At 31.6% G+C, this 17747-nt stretch overlaps 1 protein-coding gene across 1 annotated transcript in view; it reads right to left on the bottom strand.

The window, feature by feature from the left end:
- Positions 1-12914, bottom strand: part of LOC123219709 (probable LRR receptor-like serine/threonine-protein kinase At1g56140) — a 33371-nt gene extending 20457 nt beyond the window's left edge. Inside the window, exon 1 of the mRNA XM_044641696.1 lies at positions 12767-12914. Coding sequence (XP_044497631.1) covers positions 12767-12914 — 148 coding nt within the window. The remainder of the gene's footprint in view (positions 1-12766) is intronic.
- Between the last annotated feature and the right edge of the window lie 4833 nt (positions 12915-17747).

The raw sequence follows: 17747 nt of genomic DNA, 5'->3' as shown, positions 1-17747 counted from the left end.
GGCAAAAATGGGAGATGTCAAGCCTTGTACAACTCCATTTGCCACTAGTTCAAGGCTAACATTAGATGACAACCCTACCTTTGATGATCTTTCCTTATATAGAAGTGTAGTGGGTGTTTTTTAGTACTTGACACTTTCCAAACCAAAATGTAGCATTTTTTGTGAACAAGCTAAGTCAATTTTTGTAAAAACCCACTCATACACAATGGCAAGCTTGTAAGAGAGTGCTCAGGTGCATTAAAGAAACCCTTAGTTTTGGTTTACACTTCACACCAGGAAATGTCTACTTGGTTGAATATAAAACTGAGTTGGTCAACTTATCATCTAAAGCTACTATCCGAGGCTAAGTGAATAATTTTAGTCCTATTAAGAATGTCATAAGTTGTGTTATGTTTAATGGGGTGATTGTAGTTTTCATCTGAATGATTTAAGTAGTTACAATTAATATTGGTTTTTTAGGAATGTTTGAGTTCTTATATTATGGTAGTTGATAGGTGGTAGCAATAGTTGATTTTTTTTTAGTAAAATGTTTGAGTTCTGATATTATGGAAGTAGCTAGATGGCTACATTAATTTATTTTTTTAGTAGTTGTAGTTAATTGTTGATAGTGTAGCAGCAAGCATAATGTTGATTAATTTATGCTTGAGGTTGATTAGTAGTCACTGCATTTGAGTATGAATGATTAGCAGAAGTTGACTAAAGTTAAATCAGAACTGAATTTGTATGAAACTGCAATGGAATAAAGAATCTAAAAATTGTTGATCTGGTGTTAGGACTTATAAAAAATCTTGTTTATAGGGGATGTTGGTACAACAGTGAAAGAGAAATGGGTAGAAAAGTAAAATAATGTACACATATGTTTCTGTTTATGTACATGCGAGCTAAGACTTGTATAAAACACATGTAACTAACACTACTTTAGTTAAGAAAAATCTAATGAAGATACAGAAAGTATTGTAGCAATATATTCTCTCTCTCTTTCGAACTTTTCTTGGTTTTCTTTTCTATTGCCCCAATCTTGATTTTGTCTTGCAAAGATCTATAGCATTCAAAAACTCTTGTCGAGATTCGATAAGAAAATCAGAGTATCACAAACTATTTCAATAGACTTTCTGCTACATGGAAAGAGTTAGACACCGTTGAAGAGTCAATCGTTACACCAATAAAAGTTCTTAGACAAATCCAACATGCAAAGGAACGAGAAAGGCTGACTCACTTTCTTATGGGGTTGAATGAGGGATTCGTCGCCTTTAGAACCTATATACTCACCTTTGCAAAGGCGTCATCGCTACAATGAGCATATCATCTCGCTATTTAACATGAATGTCAGAGGAACATTGGGCATGATAAAGAAAAGGGAGTTGTTGCCCTTAATGTTTATCAAAAGATGTAGGTGGCTAGAGAAGAAAAGAATGAATTAGGGCTATCTAAAATGCTTAATTTATATGGTAGAATAAACGAACAAGATAAAGCCAAGCGATCTAATGGCCCACATGCATGCACAACACAAAATTAAATTGGAACCCAAACTTTTAATTATTGACTCAATGAGTCATTATGCTCTTATTTTGATGATAACAAACTAATATGTCCCTAAGCATATTAACTAATGATTTTGCTTTAGTGTGAGTTTAGATTGCAAAAATTTATCTATTGCACCTGAAGGAGTTTCAAGAAGAAAATGAAGACAAGGCTCAAGTGAAGAATTCTTGAAGATTTGAAGAAGAACTTAAGTTTAGGTAGATATATTTATAATTTAGAGTATTCATTTTGATTAGAATATTTATTTGCATGGGATAGCTTATTTGAAAACTTATTCTCATATCTTTCACATTTTGGGTTAAAAAGTCATTTTTCAAACTTATTGGGCTAAGCCAATTTTTTCACCAAAGTTTATTAATTCATTTAAAATGATGAAGTTTTGTGAACTACATTTTCATATCTTAAAGTTGGTTTTGAAAGAATTTTAAAAAATGGGTTAAATTGTCACTTTTCAAAGTTTTAGCAGTCAAATATAATTTTTGAAAATTCAGGGGGTAAAATGTAATAACATTTGGTCGACCGAATTTGACCGACCGAATTCTTCGATGGCAGCTTTCGAATTACCAAGAAGCCATGTATTTTGGCTTTTAGAAATTTGGTTGATCGAATTAAATCCGATGATCAAATATTGGTTTGAACTTTTTAACGGCTAGTGCCACATAGACACCACGAGAGTGCCATGTCACATCCAATTGATTGAATTACATCCGATCAATCGAATTGTGCATTTTTTGGTAAACTAAAACAACTAGTCTTTGTGCACAACGATAACTTTCCTTATTTTCCCCTATATAAACCTAATCAAATTCGTTCGAAAAGAACTTTTGCCACCAAAAACTTTCATATATTTGAGAGCAAATTAGTTTTGAGCCATTCACTTGTAAATTCTCTTCTTTATTCAAAATCGTTGCTCATATAATTTGTAATTTCATTTGTATTGAGTTGTACTAAGCTTAATCTTTCATATACACTTTTTGAGAGAGATCATACTTCGAATTCATGCTAAAATTCGTACTATAAAAGAGTGAGGTTCACTCTTGGAAGAATTAGAAAATTTCTAGTAAGAGAAATTGAGCTTTAACACTTGTAAAGGTTAATAGCACCTTGGAAGCTATTTTGTTGTGAAGAAAAGCTTGGTTGAGTTTTTGGTCAACCAAAGATTAGTGGAATACTCTAAGGAGGAAAGCTTAAAGGAGTGGACGTAGGCCGAGTTAAGCCAAACCACTATATATCACATGTTTGATTTTCTCTTCCCTTAAACTCATATTTTATGTTATGTTATTTTGATTGTATTGATTATTTGAAATATTTTTGTTATTCTCATAAATCGGATTAAAAATAGGCAATATTCATTAATTTGGATAAATTACTTTAATTCTCTAAATTGGTAAAGATAGTTTTAAATTGCCTAATTCACCCCCCTCTTTGGCCATTCGATCCTTCAATTAGTATCAGAGTTTGGTTGCTCATTCTCATAAACTTAACCGTTTAGAGCAATGGCCATGAACTTAGGAAAATCTCATGTCGTTAGTGAAGGGTTTGCCCCTAATAGACCGCCATTGTTTGATGGCACCGAATATGCCCATTGGAAAAATTGTATGTCGATTTTCCTTCAAAGTGATTATGAATTTTGGGATGTAATGCAAGATGGACCTTTTGTTCCTATGAAAGAAGTAGATGGAAAACAAGTGCCCAAAATTAGGGAAGAAATGACCCCTCAAGATAAGAAAAATATTGCCATTAACGCTAGAGCTATGAATGTGTTATATTATGCATTAAATGAATATAACTTTAACAAGGTACAAGCTTGTACCTCGGCTAAAGAAATTTGGGAATTATTGATAGTGTCAAATGAGGGGACTTCACAAATCAAAAAGACTAAAATTAGCATGCTTACACACTCATACGAGTTATTTAAGATGAATGAAAATGAAACCATTAATGACATGTTTGATAGATTTATTACTATTGTGAATGAATTGAAAAATCTTGGTAAAGTTTATACTAACCAAGAAAATGTCAAGAAACTTCTTAGGTGTTTGCCTTCCCCTTGGGATCCCAAAGTGATGGTAATCGAAAAAGCAAAAGATGTCAAGACTTTACCTCTTTAAGAGCTTTTAGGTTCACTTCTCACTCATGAGCTTACTATGAAGCAACGACAAATTGAATAAGTGGAGAAGAAGAAAAAAAGTATCACCTTCAAATCATCCATCAAAGAGAATGAAAAGTTCCTAGAAGAAGAAGAGGTGACATCAAATGATGAAGATGAAGACATTGCACTCTTGACTAGAAAGATTGGAAAACTTCTAAGGAATAGAAAGCTAAGAAGAAATAGAAACTTCATAAAAAAGAAGGTTTCTAAAGGTGAAAGGGGAGAAAGACAAAAGAGAGAACAAGTTGTGTGCTATGAATGCAAGAAGCCGAGACACATCAAATATGATTATCCTCTCCTCAAAATTGGTATATTGAAAAAGAAAGCAATGAAGGCTATGTGGGATGATAGCAATGAAAGTGAATCCAAAAAAGAGGATAATAAAGTAGTCAACATGTATTTCATGACAATTACAAATATTGAGGTAATTAACTCTAACTCATCTAATACTTGTGATGATTTAGATGACGTAGATAATGAGATAGATGAAAACCCCTTATATGAAGAGTTATATGATACACTTGAAGAGATGAATGAAAAACTTGCTCTTTGCATGTCTGAAAATGCAACCTTTAGAAAGAAAAATTTTAACTTGGAAAAGGAAAATTAGGCCTTAAAGAAAAAAAATGAAACTCTTAACTAAAAAATCTTTAAGCTTAAAGGAAAAGAAAATGAAGAAAACAAGTGTCCCACTTTTTAAAAAGAAAAACAAAAGTTTGAAAATGATCTTTGTATAGTTAAAAAGGAAAAATAAATTATAGAAAATGAAATTGAAGTTTTAAAAATGAGAGCAAAGGATTTAAGTGAAATAGTTTTAAAATTTAAAAATGGAAAAGATATTCTTGATAAAATGCTTAGTGTGTAAAGAGGAGTTTTAAACAAAAGAGGACTTGGCTATAAACTTTTTATCAAGGCAAAATACTTAAAAAATTATTTTGTTAAAGCCTCAACTTCAAGTGAATCAAATATAACTTGTAATTATTGTGGAAATAAAGGTCATATCTCATCATCTTACCTAATTCAAAAGAAACATTATATGGGCACTAAGAAAGTGTGGGTTCCTAAGGGAACAAAAACTAACCACCAAGGACCCAACATGATTTGGATACCTAAAACAAATTCTTGAATCTCCCATTGTGTTTAGGAACCAAAAAACAAAAGGAAGAAAAGCAAATGGTTCCTTGATAGTGCTTGCTCAAGACACATGACCGGAGATAATTCACTTTCTCGACAATAAGCAAGAAGGATAGAGGACATGTCACCTTTAGAGACAATGCAAAGGGTAAAATTATAGGCATTAGAGATATTGGTAATAATTCTCATATTATCATTGAAAATGTTCTTTTGGTAGATAATTTTAAGCATAATCTCCTTAGCATTAGTCAACTATGTGATAAAGGATTTAAAGTTATTTTTGAGCCAAATAGTTGCATTATAGAAAATATGAATGATGGAAAAACAATTTGTATAGGAAATAAAGATGGAAATGTTTACACTATAGACGTAGAAAATGCATCTCATGAAAATGCATGATTCTCCGTATTGCATGAAAATAGTTAGTTGTGGCATAAAAGATTAGGTCATGCTAGCATGGACTTGATTTCAAAAATCTTTAAGAAAGAGCTTGTAAAAGGTCTTCCAAAAATAGATTGTGTTAAAAATAAAATTTGTGATACATGTCAATCTGGCAAACAAACAAAAAAAATTTTTAAAAGTAAAATTCATATTTCCACATCTAGACCTTTACAACTACTTCATATTAATCTTTTTGGTCCTTCAAGAACTGCAAGCCTAAGTGGAAAACATTATGTTTTTGTTATTGTTGATGATTTTTCAAGATTCACTTGGGTACTTTTTCTTGCATCAAAAGATGAAGCCCTCCATGCGTTTTCAAAATTTGTCAAGAAAATACAAAAAGAAAAAGAAATGCATATTTCTTGCATTAGAAATGATCATGGAGGAGAATTTGAAAATCATTTATTTGAAAACTTTTGTGATGAGTATGGTATAGAACATCAATTCTCGTGTCCTAGAACTCCCTAACAAAATGGTATTGTTGAAAGAAAGAATAGGACAATTCAAGAGATGGCTAGAACCATGTTAAATAAAAAAACTTTACCTCAATATTTTTAGGTGGAAGCTGTAAACACCGCATGTTATGTTCTAAACCATGTTTTAATAAGGCCATCTTTAGATAAAACTTCATATGAACTTTGGAAAAACAAAAAACCAAATATTAGTTATTTTAAAGTTTTTGGATGCAAATGCGTTATTTTGAACACAAAAGAAAACTTAGGAAAATTTGATTCAAAATCGGACATTGGCATTTTTCTTGGATATTCATCATCTAGCAAAGCATATAGAGTGTTTAACAAAAAGACACTAGTAGTTAAGGAATCCATGCATGTCATTTTTTATAAATCTAATCCTTCAACTAGTGTGCAAATTGATATTGATGATGATCAAGTTAAAAATAGAGACCAAACAGAAATTCATGATTCACTAAATGATGTTAAGGATGAAGCAAAACAAGAGCTAAAACATGAAGAAGATAAAGATAAAGATCTTCCTAAGGCTTGGAGGTATGCAAATGCTCATCCTAAAGAATTAATTATTGGTGAGGAAAATTAAGGTGTTAAAACTAAATCATCCTTTAATCTTTGTAATAATTTAGCATTTCTTTCACAATTTGAACCAAAAACATTTCATGATGCATTGAATGATGAATTTTGGGTTTTAGCCATGCAAGAGGAACTAAATCAATTTGAAAGAAATAATGTTTGGGAACTACTCCCTCGTTCGGATCATCAATCCGTTATTAGCACAAAATGGGTTTTTAGAAACAAAATGGATGAGTCTGGAGTGGTTATTAGAAATAAAGCTAGATTAGTGGCTCAAAGCTACAACCAAGAAGAGGGAATAGATTTTGAAGAAACTTTTGCATCAGTAGCTAGACTAGAATCCATTAGGATGTTTTTGGCATTTGAATGTTCTAAAAATTTTATTTTATATAAAATGGATGTCAAAAGTGCTTTCTTAAATGGTTTTATCATACAAGAAGTTTATGTTGAACAACCTCTCAGGTTTGAAAGTCATGATTTCCCAAACCATTTCTTTAAACTTCAAAAAGCTTTTTATGGTTTAAAACAAGCAACTTAAGCATGGTATGAACGTTTAAGTAAATTCTTGCTTGAAAAAGACTTTTCCATTGGAAAAGTAGATACTATATTGTTTATTAAGAGAAAAGAAAATGATATACTTTTGGTTCAAACTTATGTTGATGATATCATCTTTGGATCTTTTAATGTCTCTTTGTGTGAAGAATTTTCTAATCTCATGAGCAAAGAATTTGAAATGAGCATGATAGGAGAACTCAAGTATTTTCTTGGAGTTGATATCAAGCAAAGCAAAGAGGGTATCTTCATCAACCAATCTTCATACATCAAGGACTTATTAAAGAAGTTTGGCATGGAAGGACTAAAAGCCTCAAGCACACCAATGAGTTAACTATCAAGCTCACCAAAGATGAAAGTAGGTCAAACGTTGATGTTAAAATGTATAGAGGTATGATTGGCTCTCTTTTATATTTAACCGCTAGTAGACCCGATATTATATTTAGTGTGCTCGATTCCAATCATGTCCTAAGGAATCTCATTTAAAAGCTCTTAAAAGAATCTTCAAATATTTACATGACACTAGATTTTTAGGCTTGTGGTATCCTAGAGACATGTCTTTTGACCTAGTGAGCTATTAGGATGCCAACTTTGCCGAAAGCCAAGTCGATAGAAAAAGTACTAGTGGTACTTGTCATTTTCTAGGTTATGCATTAGTTTCATGGTTTTCAAGAAAACAAAACTCCGTCACTTTATCGACCGCGGAAACGGAATATATTGTCGCTTGTAGTTGTTGTGCTCAAGCCTTGTGGATGCAACAAACCCTTAGGGATTATAGAGTTAGTCTATCTAAAACTCCAATCTTGTGTGACAACACTAGTGCTATTAGCTTATCCAAAAATCCCATTCAACACTCTCGAACCAAGCATATAGAAATTAGTTATCATTTTATTCGAGACAATGTTCAAAAGGGTGATATTTGTCTTGACTTTGTATCCACCAAAAATCAACTTGCGGATATTTTTACAAAACCTCTTGGGGAAAAACGTTTTTGCAAAATTAGAGGTGAGCTTGGGATCATGGAATCACCACATTAGCATTTGCACTTGAATATTATTGTGATTATGGTGTTTTGGTTGAATTAAAAGTAACAATATATGATTTATGCATCATTTCATGTTTGACTATCTTTGATAGTTTTCTTGTACCAATTTTTCTTGCATTGATTTTTAATGTGTTTGATTTAATTTTCATCATATTTAGCATCAAATTTCATTGTACTTTATGTTATTGAGTCAAAATTGCATAGTTGGATTATTTTGGCTTGTTTATACTCAAAATGAGACAACAAAGTGCATAAAATATACACCAGATTTCTGCAAAATTCGGCTAATGAATTGAACAATTTGGTCGACCTAATTTGTCAAAATTCGAGCAACCGTTTTCTTCAACTTCTGCAATGTATAAAGGCAAATGTTTCTCCACTTTTTACATCATGTTTCTTCAACTTTTTTTTATCAAATTGCTTCCCAACATTTTTTCTACATTTTCTAACCAAAATTCTCTTTAAAAAAAAAAAAAACATCATAGTTCACTTAAAATTTCAACAAAATCTCCAAAAACTCTAAACCCTAAAAATTTGATTTTTACTCAAATTCATCCACATTTTGGTTATTTTATATAAAATTAAACACACATTTATCCCTTCTAGTATCATTCTAATATTTCCTAACTACCAATTTTTGAAATTAAGTCTTAAATCGAAAATCCCTAATTTTATCATCCAAAATTTGGTTTTTGTCTTAAAATACCTCTTTTGGTCATCCTTTTTGGATTTCAATTGTACCATTGGATTTCTCTCACTATTTTTAACTTGGGTGTGTATTCAAATTTCAAATGTGTGAATGTTCATGTAGATTTACATTTTTGCCCTTGTACATACATTCGAAGCCATGGTGCATTTCATCACATTTTATTGCATTCAATATGGCATTTATACTTCTCCTCTATTTTCCATTTCGAAACTTACTTTTGTGCTTCATTTTATTTAAGTTGATAATTATGTGATATATTTGTGCATTTTACATGAACTTATACTTTATATTGTCGAAGCATTAGTACTCTTACTTGGATAATTATGATTGTTTGGACTTTTTGTCATTGGTTTAGCCTTGATAATCATATCCTCTATATATGTGTTAAGGTATTTTAGTCTTTTTATGCCTTGTGGATATATATGTTGCTTATTTTCTTTTTTATAATGACAAAGGGGGAGAAGTTATACATGTTATATTCTATACTTAATTACGATATATTTGGTTATGATTATGGATGTAATATTTAATGTATATGGACTTTCCACATGCTTTGATGTTTTATCTTGTTTGAATTGTTAATGCTCTTATTTTGATGTTCATACTTATTTAGACATTCTATTTATGCACTAAGCCTTAATGTTTATTTTTGGGCCTTGTTAGTGATCATTTGCTTTTCCATTATTTTGTCTCCTTGCTTATATCATTTTTTATACATTGTCTTATTCTTTTTGATACTGACAAAGGGGGAGAAAAGTTTGATTGACGATTGATACTTTGATGTTGTAGATATTGTAGATATTTTAATAAAGATATATTTGATTAATGAGATTAATGTTGAACATATTATTATTTGCATATATTTAGGGGGAGGAAACTTGATTTTTTAAGGCGAACTCTTGCAAAATTTTTTAAAAATCAAGTGTTTCTGAATTTCAAGGAAATACATTCATTGATATATTTTATAAAATTCCTTGAAGTGCATATGTGTTTGTCATCATCAAAAAGGGGGAGATTGTTGACTCAAGAAGTCATTATGCTCTTATTTTAATGATAACAAACTAATATATCCCTAAGCATATTAACTAATAATTTTACTTGAGTATGAGTTTAGATTGTAAGAATTTATCTAATGCACTTGAAGGAGTTTCAAGATGAAAATGAAGATAAGGCTCAAGTGAAGAATTCTTGAAGATTTGAAGAAGAACTCAAGTTTAGGTAGATATATTTGTAATTTGGAGCATTCGTTTTGATTAAAATATTTATTTGCATGGGATAACTCATTTGAAAACTCATTCTCATATCTTTCACATTTTGGGTTAAAATGTCATTTTTCAAACTTATTGGGTTATGCCAATTTTTTCACCAAAGTTTATTAATTCATTTAAAATGATGAAGTTTTGTGAACTGCAATTTCATATCTTAAGGTTGGTTTTGAAAGAATTTTCAAAAATGGGTTAAATTATCACTTTCCAAAGTTTTAAGGGGTCAAATTATAATTTTTGAAAATTCAAAAGGTAAAATGTAATAATATTCAATCGACCGAATTTGACCGACCGAATTCTTCGATGGCAGCTTCTGAATTATCCAGAAGCTATGTATTCTAGCTTTCAGAAATTCGGTTGACCGAATTAAATCTGGTCGACCGAATTTTGGTTTAAACTTTCTAATGGCTAGTGCCACGTAGGCACCACGGGAGTGCCACGTCACATCTGGTTGATTGAATTACATCTGATCAATTGAATTGTACGTTTTCTAGTAAACTAAGACGGCTAATATTTGTGCACAATGATAACTTTCCTTATTTTCCTCTATATAAACCCAATCAAATTCGTTCGAAAAGAACTTTTGCCACCAAAAACTTTTATATATTTGAGAGCAAATTAGTTTTGAGCTATTCACTTGCAAATTTTCTTCTCTAATCAAAACCCTTGCTCATATAATTTGTAATTTCATTTATATTGGGTTGTACTAAGTTTAATCTTTCATATACACTCTTTGAGACAGATCATACTTCGAATTCATACTAAAATTCATACTATAAAAGAGTGAGGTTCACTCTCAGAAGGATTAGAAAATTTCTAGTGAGAGAAATTGAGCTCTAGCATTTGCAAAGGTTAATAGCACCTTGAAAGCTATTTTGTTGTGAAGAAAAACTTGATTGAGTTTTTGGTCAACCAAAGATTAGTGGAATACTCCAAGGGAGAAAGCTTGGAGGAATGGATGTAGGCCGAGTTAAACCGAATCACTATATATCACGTGTTTGATTTTCTCTTCCCTTAAACTCATACTTTATGTTATGTTATTTTGATTGTATTGATTATTTGAAATATTTTTGTTATTCTCATAAATTAGATTAAAAATAGGCAATATTCATTGATTTGGATAAATTGCTTTAATTCTCTAAGTTGGTAAAGATAAATTGCCTAATTCACCCCCCCCCCCCCCCCCTCTTAGGCCATTCGATCTTTCATTAATAACTTTCGTCTAACACTAAATGGTTTCAATAATCACAGTCAACCTCCCAAACAAAAGGGAAAATTATATTATAACTATTGCAAATGACGTAATCATACTAAGGATACTTGCTAGAAGCTGCATGGTCGTCCTGAATCCAGTAAAACAAAGGCAAATCAAGCTGCTTCAACCAGTCTAGGATCAACAACAGGACTGTTATCTGAACAATATGATCAACTAATTCAGCTTCTAAATTAGATACCAAAGGGTAATGACGTTTTAACCTCTTACACAGGTACGATTTTTTGCTTAAATACTTTTATTTCTCCATATGTATGGATAATAGATTCAAAGGCTAGTGACCATATAATATGTTCCCCAGAATGTTGCACCAACACAAAATATCTATCTCCTCTAACACCTGTCAAATTACCTAATGAAACCACTACTCAAGCCAAACAAATAGGAGATTTCCAATTAGATAAATTCATACTAAAAAATGTCCTTTGTATACCCATATTCCGCTTTAACCACATCTCAGTATCCAAGATATGAGCAGACAACAAATGTGTAGTAACCTTCTTGCCTACTGTATGCACATTTCAGGACCAGTCGACTGGCAATCTGATAGGCTTAGGTAAAGAACAACATAAACTATACTACTAGACTCCGAACCCTAAGACATTTCCTTTATTCAATAAAAATTGTATTCCTTTTTCTTATTGTAATACAAATTAGATAAATAAAATGTCATTTATTTTCCATTAAAGATTGGTGCATTCGAGTACTACCCCATATCCAAAGTGTCTTATTTGCCCCCTTGCTAAGCAAACTCACACTACCTTCCCTACAAGCACTTCTACAACCACAAAACCATTCCAATTGATATATTTGGACATCTAGGGACCTTATAGTATATCTAATTATGATGGATCCAAATATTTCCTTACCATAGTAGATGACTTTTCACGTGCCACGTGGCTATACCTTATGAACTCAAAGGCTCAAACACATTCTTTTTTCTTGAAATTTGTGTCCATAGTCCAAACTCAATTCCACACAAAAATCCAACAAATTTGAATAAACAATGCAAAAGATTTTTTTAACTACACCACCACTACCTACCTTGATTCTCAAGGAATTTTATATGAAAGTTCCTACCTTTACACACCACAATAGAATGGTACTATGGAATAGAAACATAGACATCTATTAGAAATAGCTCGTGCCCTCAAACACCAATCCAAATTTCCACCTAAGTTCTAGGGAGATTATATGGTCACAACAACCTATCTAATCAACAGAATACCAACCAAGGTTCTGGGTGGCAAATCACCTTATGAACTTCTCTTTGGCAAAAAACTAGACATCAAGAACTTAAAAGTATTTAGGTGTCTCTGCTACTCCACCAAGCTTCAACAAGCAGACAAATTTGACACCCGAGCAATTTGTTATGTATTCATGGGATATTTTTCTCTACAAAAAGGATATCACCTATATGATATGGCTACAGACATATTCTTCATCAGTAAAGATGTCACATTTCATAAAGATGTTTTTCCTTTTGCTGATGAGATTATAGACACAACATCCACCGATTCACCACCAATGACTCACATTGAATTCTTTGAACAAAAGTATGATGTAGTTTCATCCTCTCACAACACAAGGAGCTGTTTTATCCTTACCTATCCTAGATCCAACTTCATCATCATCCATGGATGTTCCTGTTACTTCTGATATTTTTATACAAGTTCCTTTGAGACATTCATCATGAACCATAAAACCCCCTATTTTGGAGCACTGACTATATTTGTGTTGTTTCATCTGGACCATATGTTATTTCTTAATATATCAATTATGACAGGTTATCTCCAGAGCACTAAGCCTACATTAGTCACATTTCTAAACATCATGAACCTAACTCATATTCAAAAGTAGTCCAATCACTTCATTAGCTTCAGGCAATGGCAAATAAACCAGAAGTTTTGTACCTCAACAAGACTTGGGATTTAGTACCACGACTATCTCATAAGAAACCTATAGGTTGCAAATGGGTTTTCAAGATAAAACATCGGGCTGATAATTCTATTGAACATTATAAAGCTCGTCGGTCATAAACGGGTTCACTTAATAAGAAGGACTTGATTACCAAGAGACCTTTTCACCTGTCATTAAATATGTTACTATTTACACACTTCTTGCTATTGTAGCTTTTCATGACTGGTCTCCTCATCAAATGGATGTTCACAATGCTTTCCTTCATAAGGACTTAGATGAAGAAATATACATGAAGGTTCTAACAGGAATTCACAGATAGGAGGAGAATCTTGCATATAGATTGCGAAAGTCTTTATATGGTCTGAAACAAGCATCCCAACAATGGAACACCATAATTATAGAGGCATTGATCAATCTAGGTTTCAAACAGTCAAGATACGATTATGCCTTGTTCATAAGAAGACAAGAAAATTCATTCATATGTCTCGCGGTTTATGTGGATGATATCCTTATAGCTAGAAATGACACAATCGTCATAGAGAAGCTAAAGATCACCTCCATAAATCATTTAGGATAAAAGATTTAAGACTTCCAAAATATTTTCTAGGAATTGAAATTGCCTGATCTGCAGATAGAATCATTCTCAGCCAAAGAAAGTATGTTTTGGAACTAATAGCAGATACTAGATTATCTACTTGCAAACCAAGCATTGTCCCAATAGAACAAAATATCAAACTCACTAGTCAAGAGTATGATCATAACAACAAGACAGCAGCAGAACCACCACTATAAAATCATCTTGAGTATCAATGACTAGTGGGACGACTAATCTATCTCATAATTACCAGACTAGACATTAGTTATGTTGTTCAAATTCATAGTCAATTCATGCATGCACCCAAGAAATCTCAATGGATACAGCCTTAAAGGTAATTAAATACCTGAAAGGATGTCCAAGTCTAGGGTTATTATTTCCTCAAGATAAAAACCTGAAAGTGACAGCTTACTATGACTCAGACTGGGGTACATGTCTCATGACAAGGAAATTACTAACGGGTTTCTGTGTAAAACTTGGGGATTCACTTATCTCATGGAAAACGAAGAAACAATCCATTATCTTTCTCTCTTCAACTGAAGCCGAATATTAGGAAATAGCAAAAATTACTTGCGAAATAATATAGATTCATGATCTGTTAAAGGACCTGGGCATAACAATCTCAAAACCAGTTGACCTTTATTATGATAATAAAGCAACAAAAAACATCTCTACCAATCCAGTCTTTCATGAAAGAACTAAGCATGTAGAGATCAGTTGTAACTTTGTGAGAGACAAGATACAAGAAGGAATAATAAAGTCTTACCATATTCGAATATCAGAGTAACTAGTTGATACATTCACTAAACCTTTAGGATCCAGACAACATTTTTACCTTTTACACAAGCTTAGCGTTTATGACATCTACAAACCACAAGCTTGAGGGAGAGTATTGGAAATCATATCCCTGGAAATATCCCTAGAAATCATATCCCACATTATTGAAAATCATATCCCTGGAAATCATATTCCACATTGATTAATGAATTATTCCCTTCCATTCAAAACATTACCTTTTTTGTATAATTCTTATTATGTTACCAAACTTAGATTAGAATTTACGGTATATATTCATTGTATGTAAAAGTTGTAAATACAAGAAATAGAAAATAATTTTTCTTTTCTTACACTCTTTTTCTTAAGCTTATTTGGTTCATTGGATTGAACCAACTGTGTTCTCTCTGATTTTGGCATTGCTATTGATTTTGTTATTGTTGAACTTGTTGTTACTAGTGTTGTAAGAGACGCTGCTACTGCTGCTACTAAGCCATAGCCTTAACTTCTTCCATTTCTCTCTCTTCTTCTTTCAGAAGAGTCAATGATTACAATGAAATTCAACAATTTCAAGCTGATTTATACCAATAAAACCACAATTTTCACCCTTTAATAGAAATAAAATTCGATAGGGTTTTCGAAAATTAGATAAATTGTTTTGAAATCGGCGTCACCGTTTGAAACATTAAAGCAATAGATAACAAATCACAAGTTTCAGAGAAAAAAGTGCCTCAAAATCCTTTAAAAATCATCAAATTAAAAATATATTGGGCTTTTCTTTATCTGAACAAGAGAATATGAGGATGAATACTGTGAATGATTGAAGATTGATTATACCAGACAAGTTGAAGGAATTTGAACTCTCACCTGAAATCGAAGACGGTACAGTCGAGGACTAGCACCACCGCAAACAAAATGAGATCGACAGTGTCGTTTTAGAGATGAGATATGAGGGAAGAAGATTATGGATTAATCACTTTTTACTACCCCTTATGTTTTAGACAGTCATTAGACACCTGCAATGTTTTTAAAAATAGTAAGAAAACAATTAGCTACGGATTCAATCCAAATTGATTGAATTCGAACTTAAGTTTAGATTGAATGAGAAAAATTCTAACTAATAAAATAAATCAAGTTTAAGTTAATTTAGATCAAATTTAAAATTAAATTATTTTTAATCAAATATAACCCTCAATTTGTCTTTCTCAAACTAATTCTTTTATATTCAAATCAAAATTTAACCCTGTTTGGGTTTTGTCCCAATCAAATCTAATTAGGAATAGATTCGAATTGAATCAAACTTAAATATAAATTGACTTAAATTCGGCTCAAAAGGTGTTAGCAATGGCTCAAGTTCAACAAGTTACTCCAAAGGAAGGTTTGAATTCAATTCGGAAGAAAAATCTAAAATTCATGACTTGATTCGAGTTCGTAACTCAAATTTTTGGGTTGTATCTGTGACTTACAGCTCAAGTTTATAGATCAAGTTTGTTACTAGAATTCGTAGCTCAAATTTGATAAATCCAAACATTAGATCCTATAAATTTAATCTGTCATATTCATTAATTCACATTACAAATTCTACATCACAAGACATTCTCTTAATAACCCACCCTCGTTTTTCCTTCTGTCTTCAAACATTTCAATTGCTCAAATGCAACCACTAAATTTATGAAACAATCAAATAAACTCAAACATGAATCTGTGACAAATTAATTAACAAACAAGACATTAGCGTTTTAATTAGAGTTCTTACAGCTAAAGATGAAAACTGAATATTTATAGTGTACTAGTCGACCACAACACGACAACCAAAATCGTGGTTGACTAAGACAAATTTTTACCAACTAAAATGACTGCTGATGTGATGAGACAATAAGAATAAATGTTTTAAGGAGAGAAATCAAGATGAAGACGAAGAGAGATCAAGATAAACACTGAAGAGAATGACTGATGAAGAAAAGAAAGAAAGATTAATAAAAATAAAGGTATGAAGAAAAAAAATGCAACTGGAGAGAAAGCGATTGATGAAGGTGAGCTTTCGTGTGTGAAGGAGAAAATCAGATAAAAAAATGATACGTAAGAGAACATGACGATAAGAAAGAAAAGAAGAAGTTTTATTATTCAGAAATAATGACAATCTTTATTATATTTTTAAGCCTCCTGAATGGGCTCTAACCCTAATCATGACTCAACTTGCATCGAACCAAGTTGATAAATGGCATGCAAGTTTTGCCAAATCAAATTTTATATAATTTGAATTAGATTCCATTTTTAGTCTAGTCATATATTATAACTTAGATTTGGTCCAAATTTATGGAAAAACACACTCAAATCAAATTCATCTAAATTAAGTTAGTTTTTAAGACTAAACTGGCTTGACTCATACCCAACCTAAATCTAACCATCAAAACGACTGAGAAGTGAGAGGTGAGGCCTTAAGGCAATTCCTAACAGATTAATGGTGGAAGGTTAAAATGGAGATTTTATGTTTGAAGGGCTAAAAAGGAATTTTGTAATGCATTAAGCGCAACAATAATGAATGTGTTTGGGATGACAACAAGAAAGGAAGAAGACAACAAAAACAACAATAAGGTAAAAGACGACAACAATAAAAGTACTAAAGGATTTTAAATTTTTTATTATATATGCCTAAATAGAGAAATACACTATGTTGACTCGATAAGGACAAAGAAAAGAAACCAATTCCAAACAAGGCACCATATTTAAAAATGATAATTTTAACCAAAATTTAAGACCTCTAATTGGGAAAAGATTTCTCGATATAAATAAAAATAAAAAATATTTTTTTTATCGTGAACAAGAATATATATATTCTCTCCTTGTCTTGTCCTACCTTCGTCTTCATCTTCTTCCCCATCTCCATACTCGTCATCTTATATTAATATTTTTATTTAAATATTAATATATCTTTTATAATTTTATATTATTTATATTTTTGTTATGCATATTAACATATATTAGTTGTGATATTTAAAATAACAGGTTGGTTTTAATTTTAATTAATTTTTAAATATGCTTATATTATATTTAGAGAATACGAAGAAAAAATTTTTTCCTACAAATATGAGAACGGGAAGAAGATTTTTTCTCGCGTGTAAGAGATAGGAAGGAAAATTTTTTCCTCGAGAAGAGAGTGAAGAATTTTTGTTATTCTCATAAAAGGGATAAACTAAGAATAGAAATTGATATCTTTTGCAAAAACAAGAATAGGGAATATGGTATCCGACCCCACCCCTCTCCATTGTCGTCCCTAACCTTTCTCTCAATTCCAATTC

This window comes from Mangifera indica, chromosome 6 (genome assembly GCF_011075055.1).
Source record: "Mangifera indica cultivar Alphonso chromosome 6, CATAS_Mindica_2.1, whole genome shotgun sequence".
In the NCBI taxonomy this organism is placed as follows: Eukaryota; Viridiplantae; Streptophyta; class Magnoliopsida; order Sapindales; family Anacardiaceae; genus Mangifera; species Mangifera indica.
The sequence above is the reverse complement of the archived record's forward strand: the minus strand, read 5'-3'. Positions and strand labels throughout refer to the sequence as shown.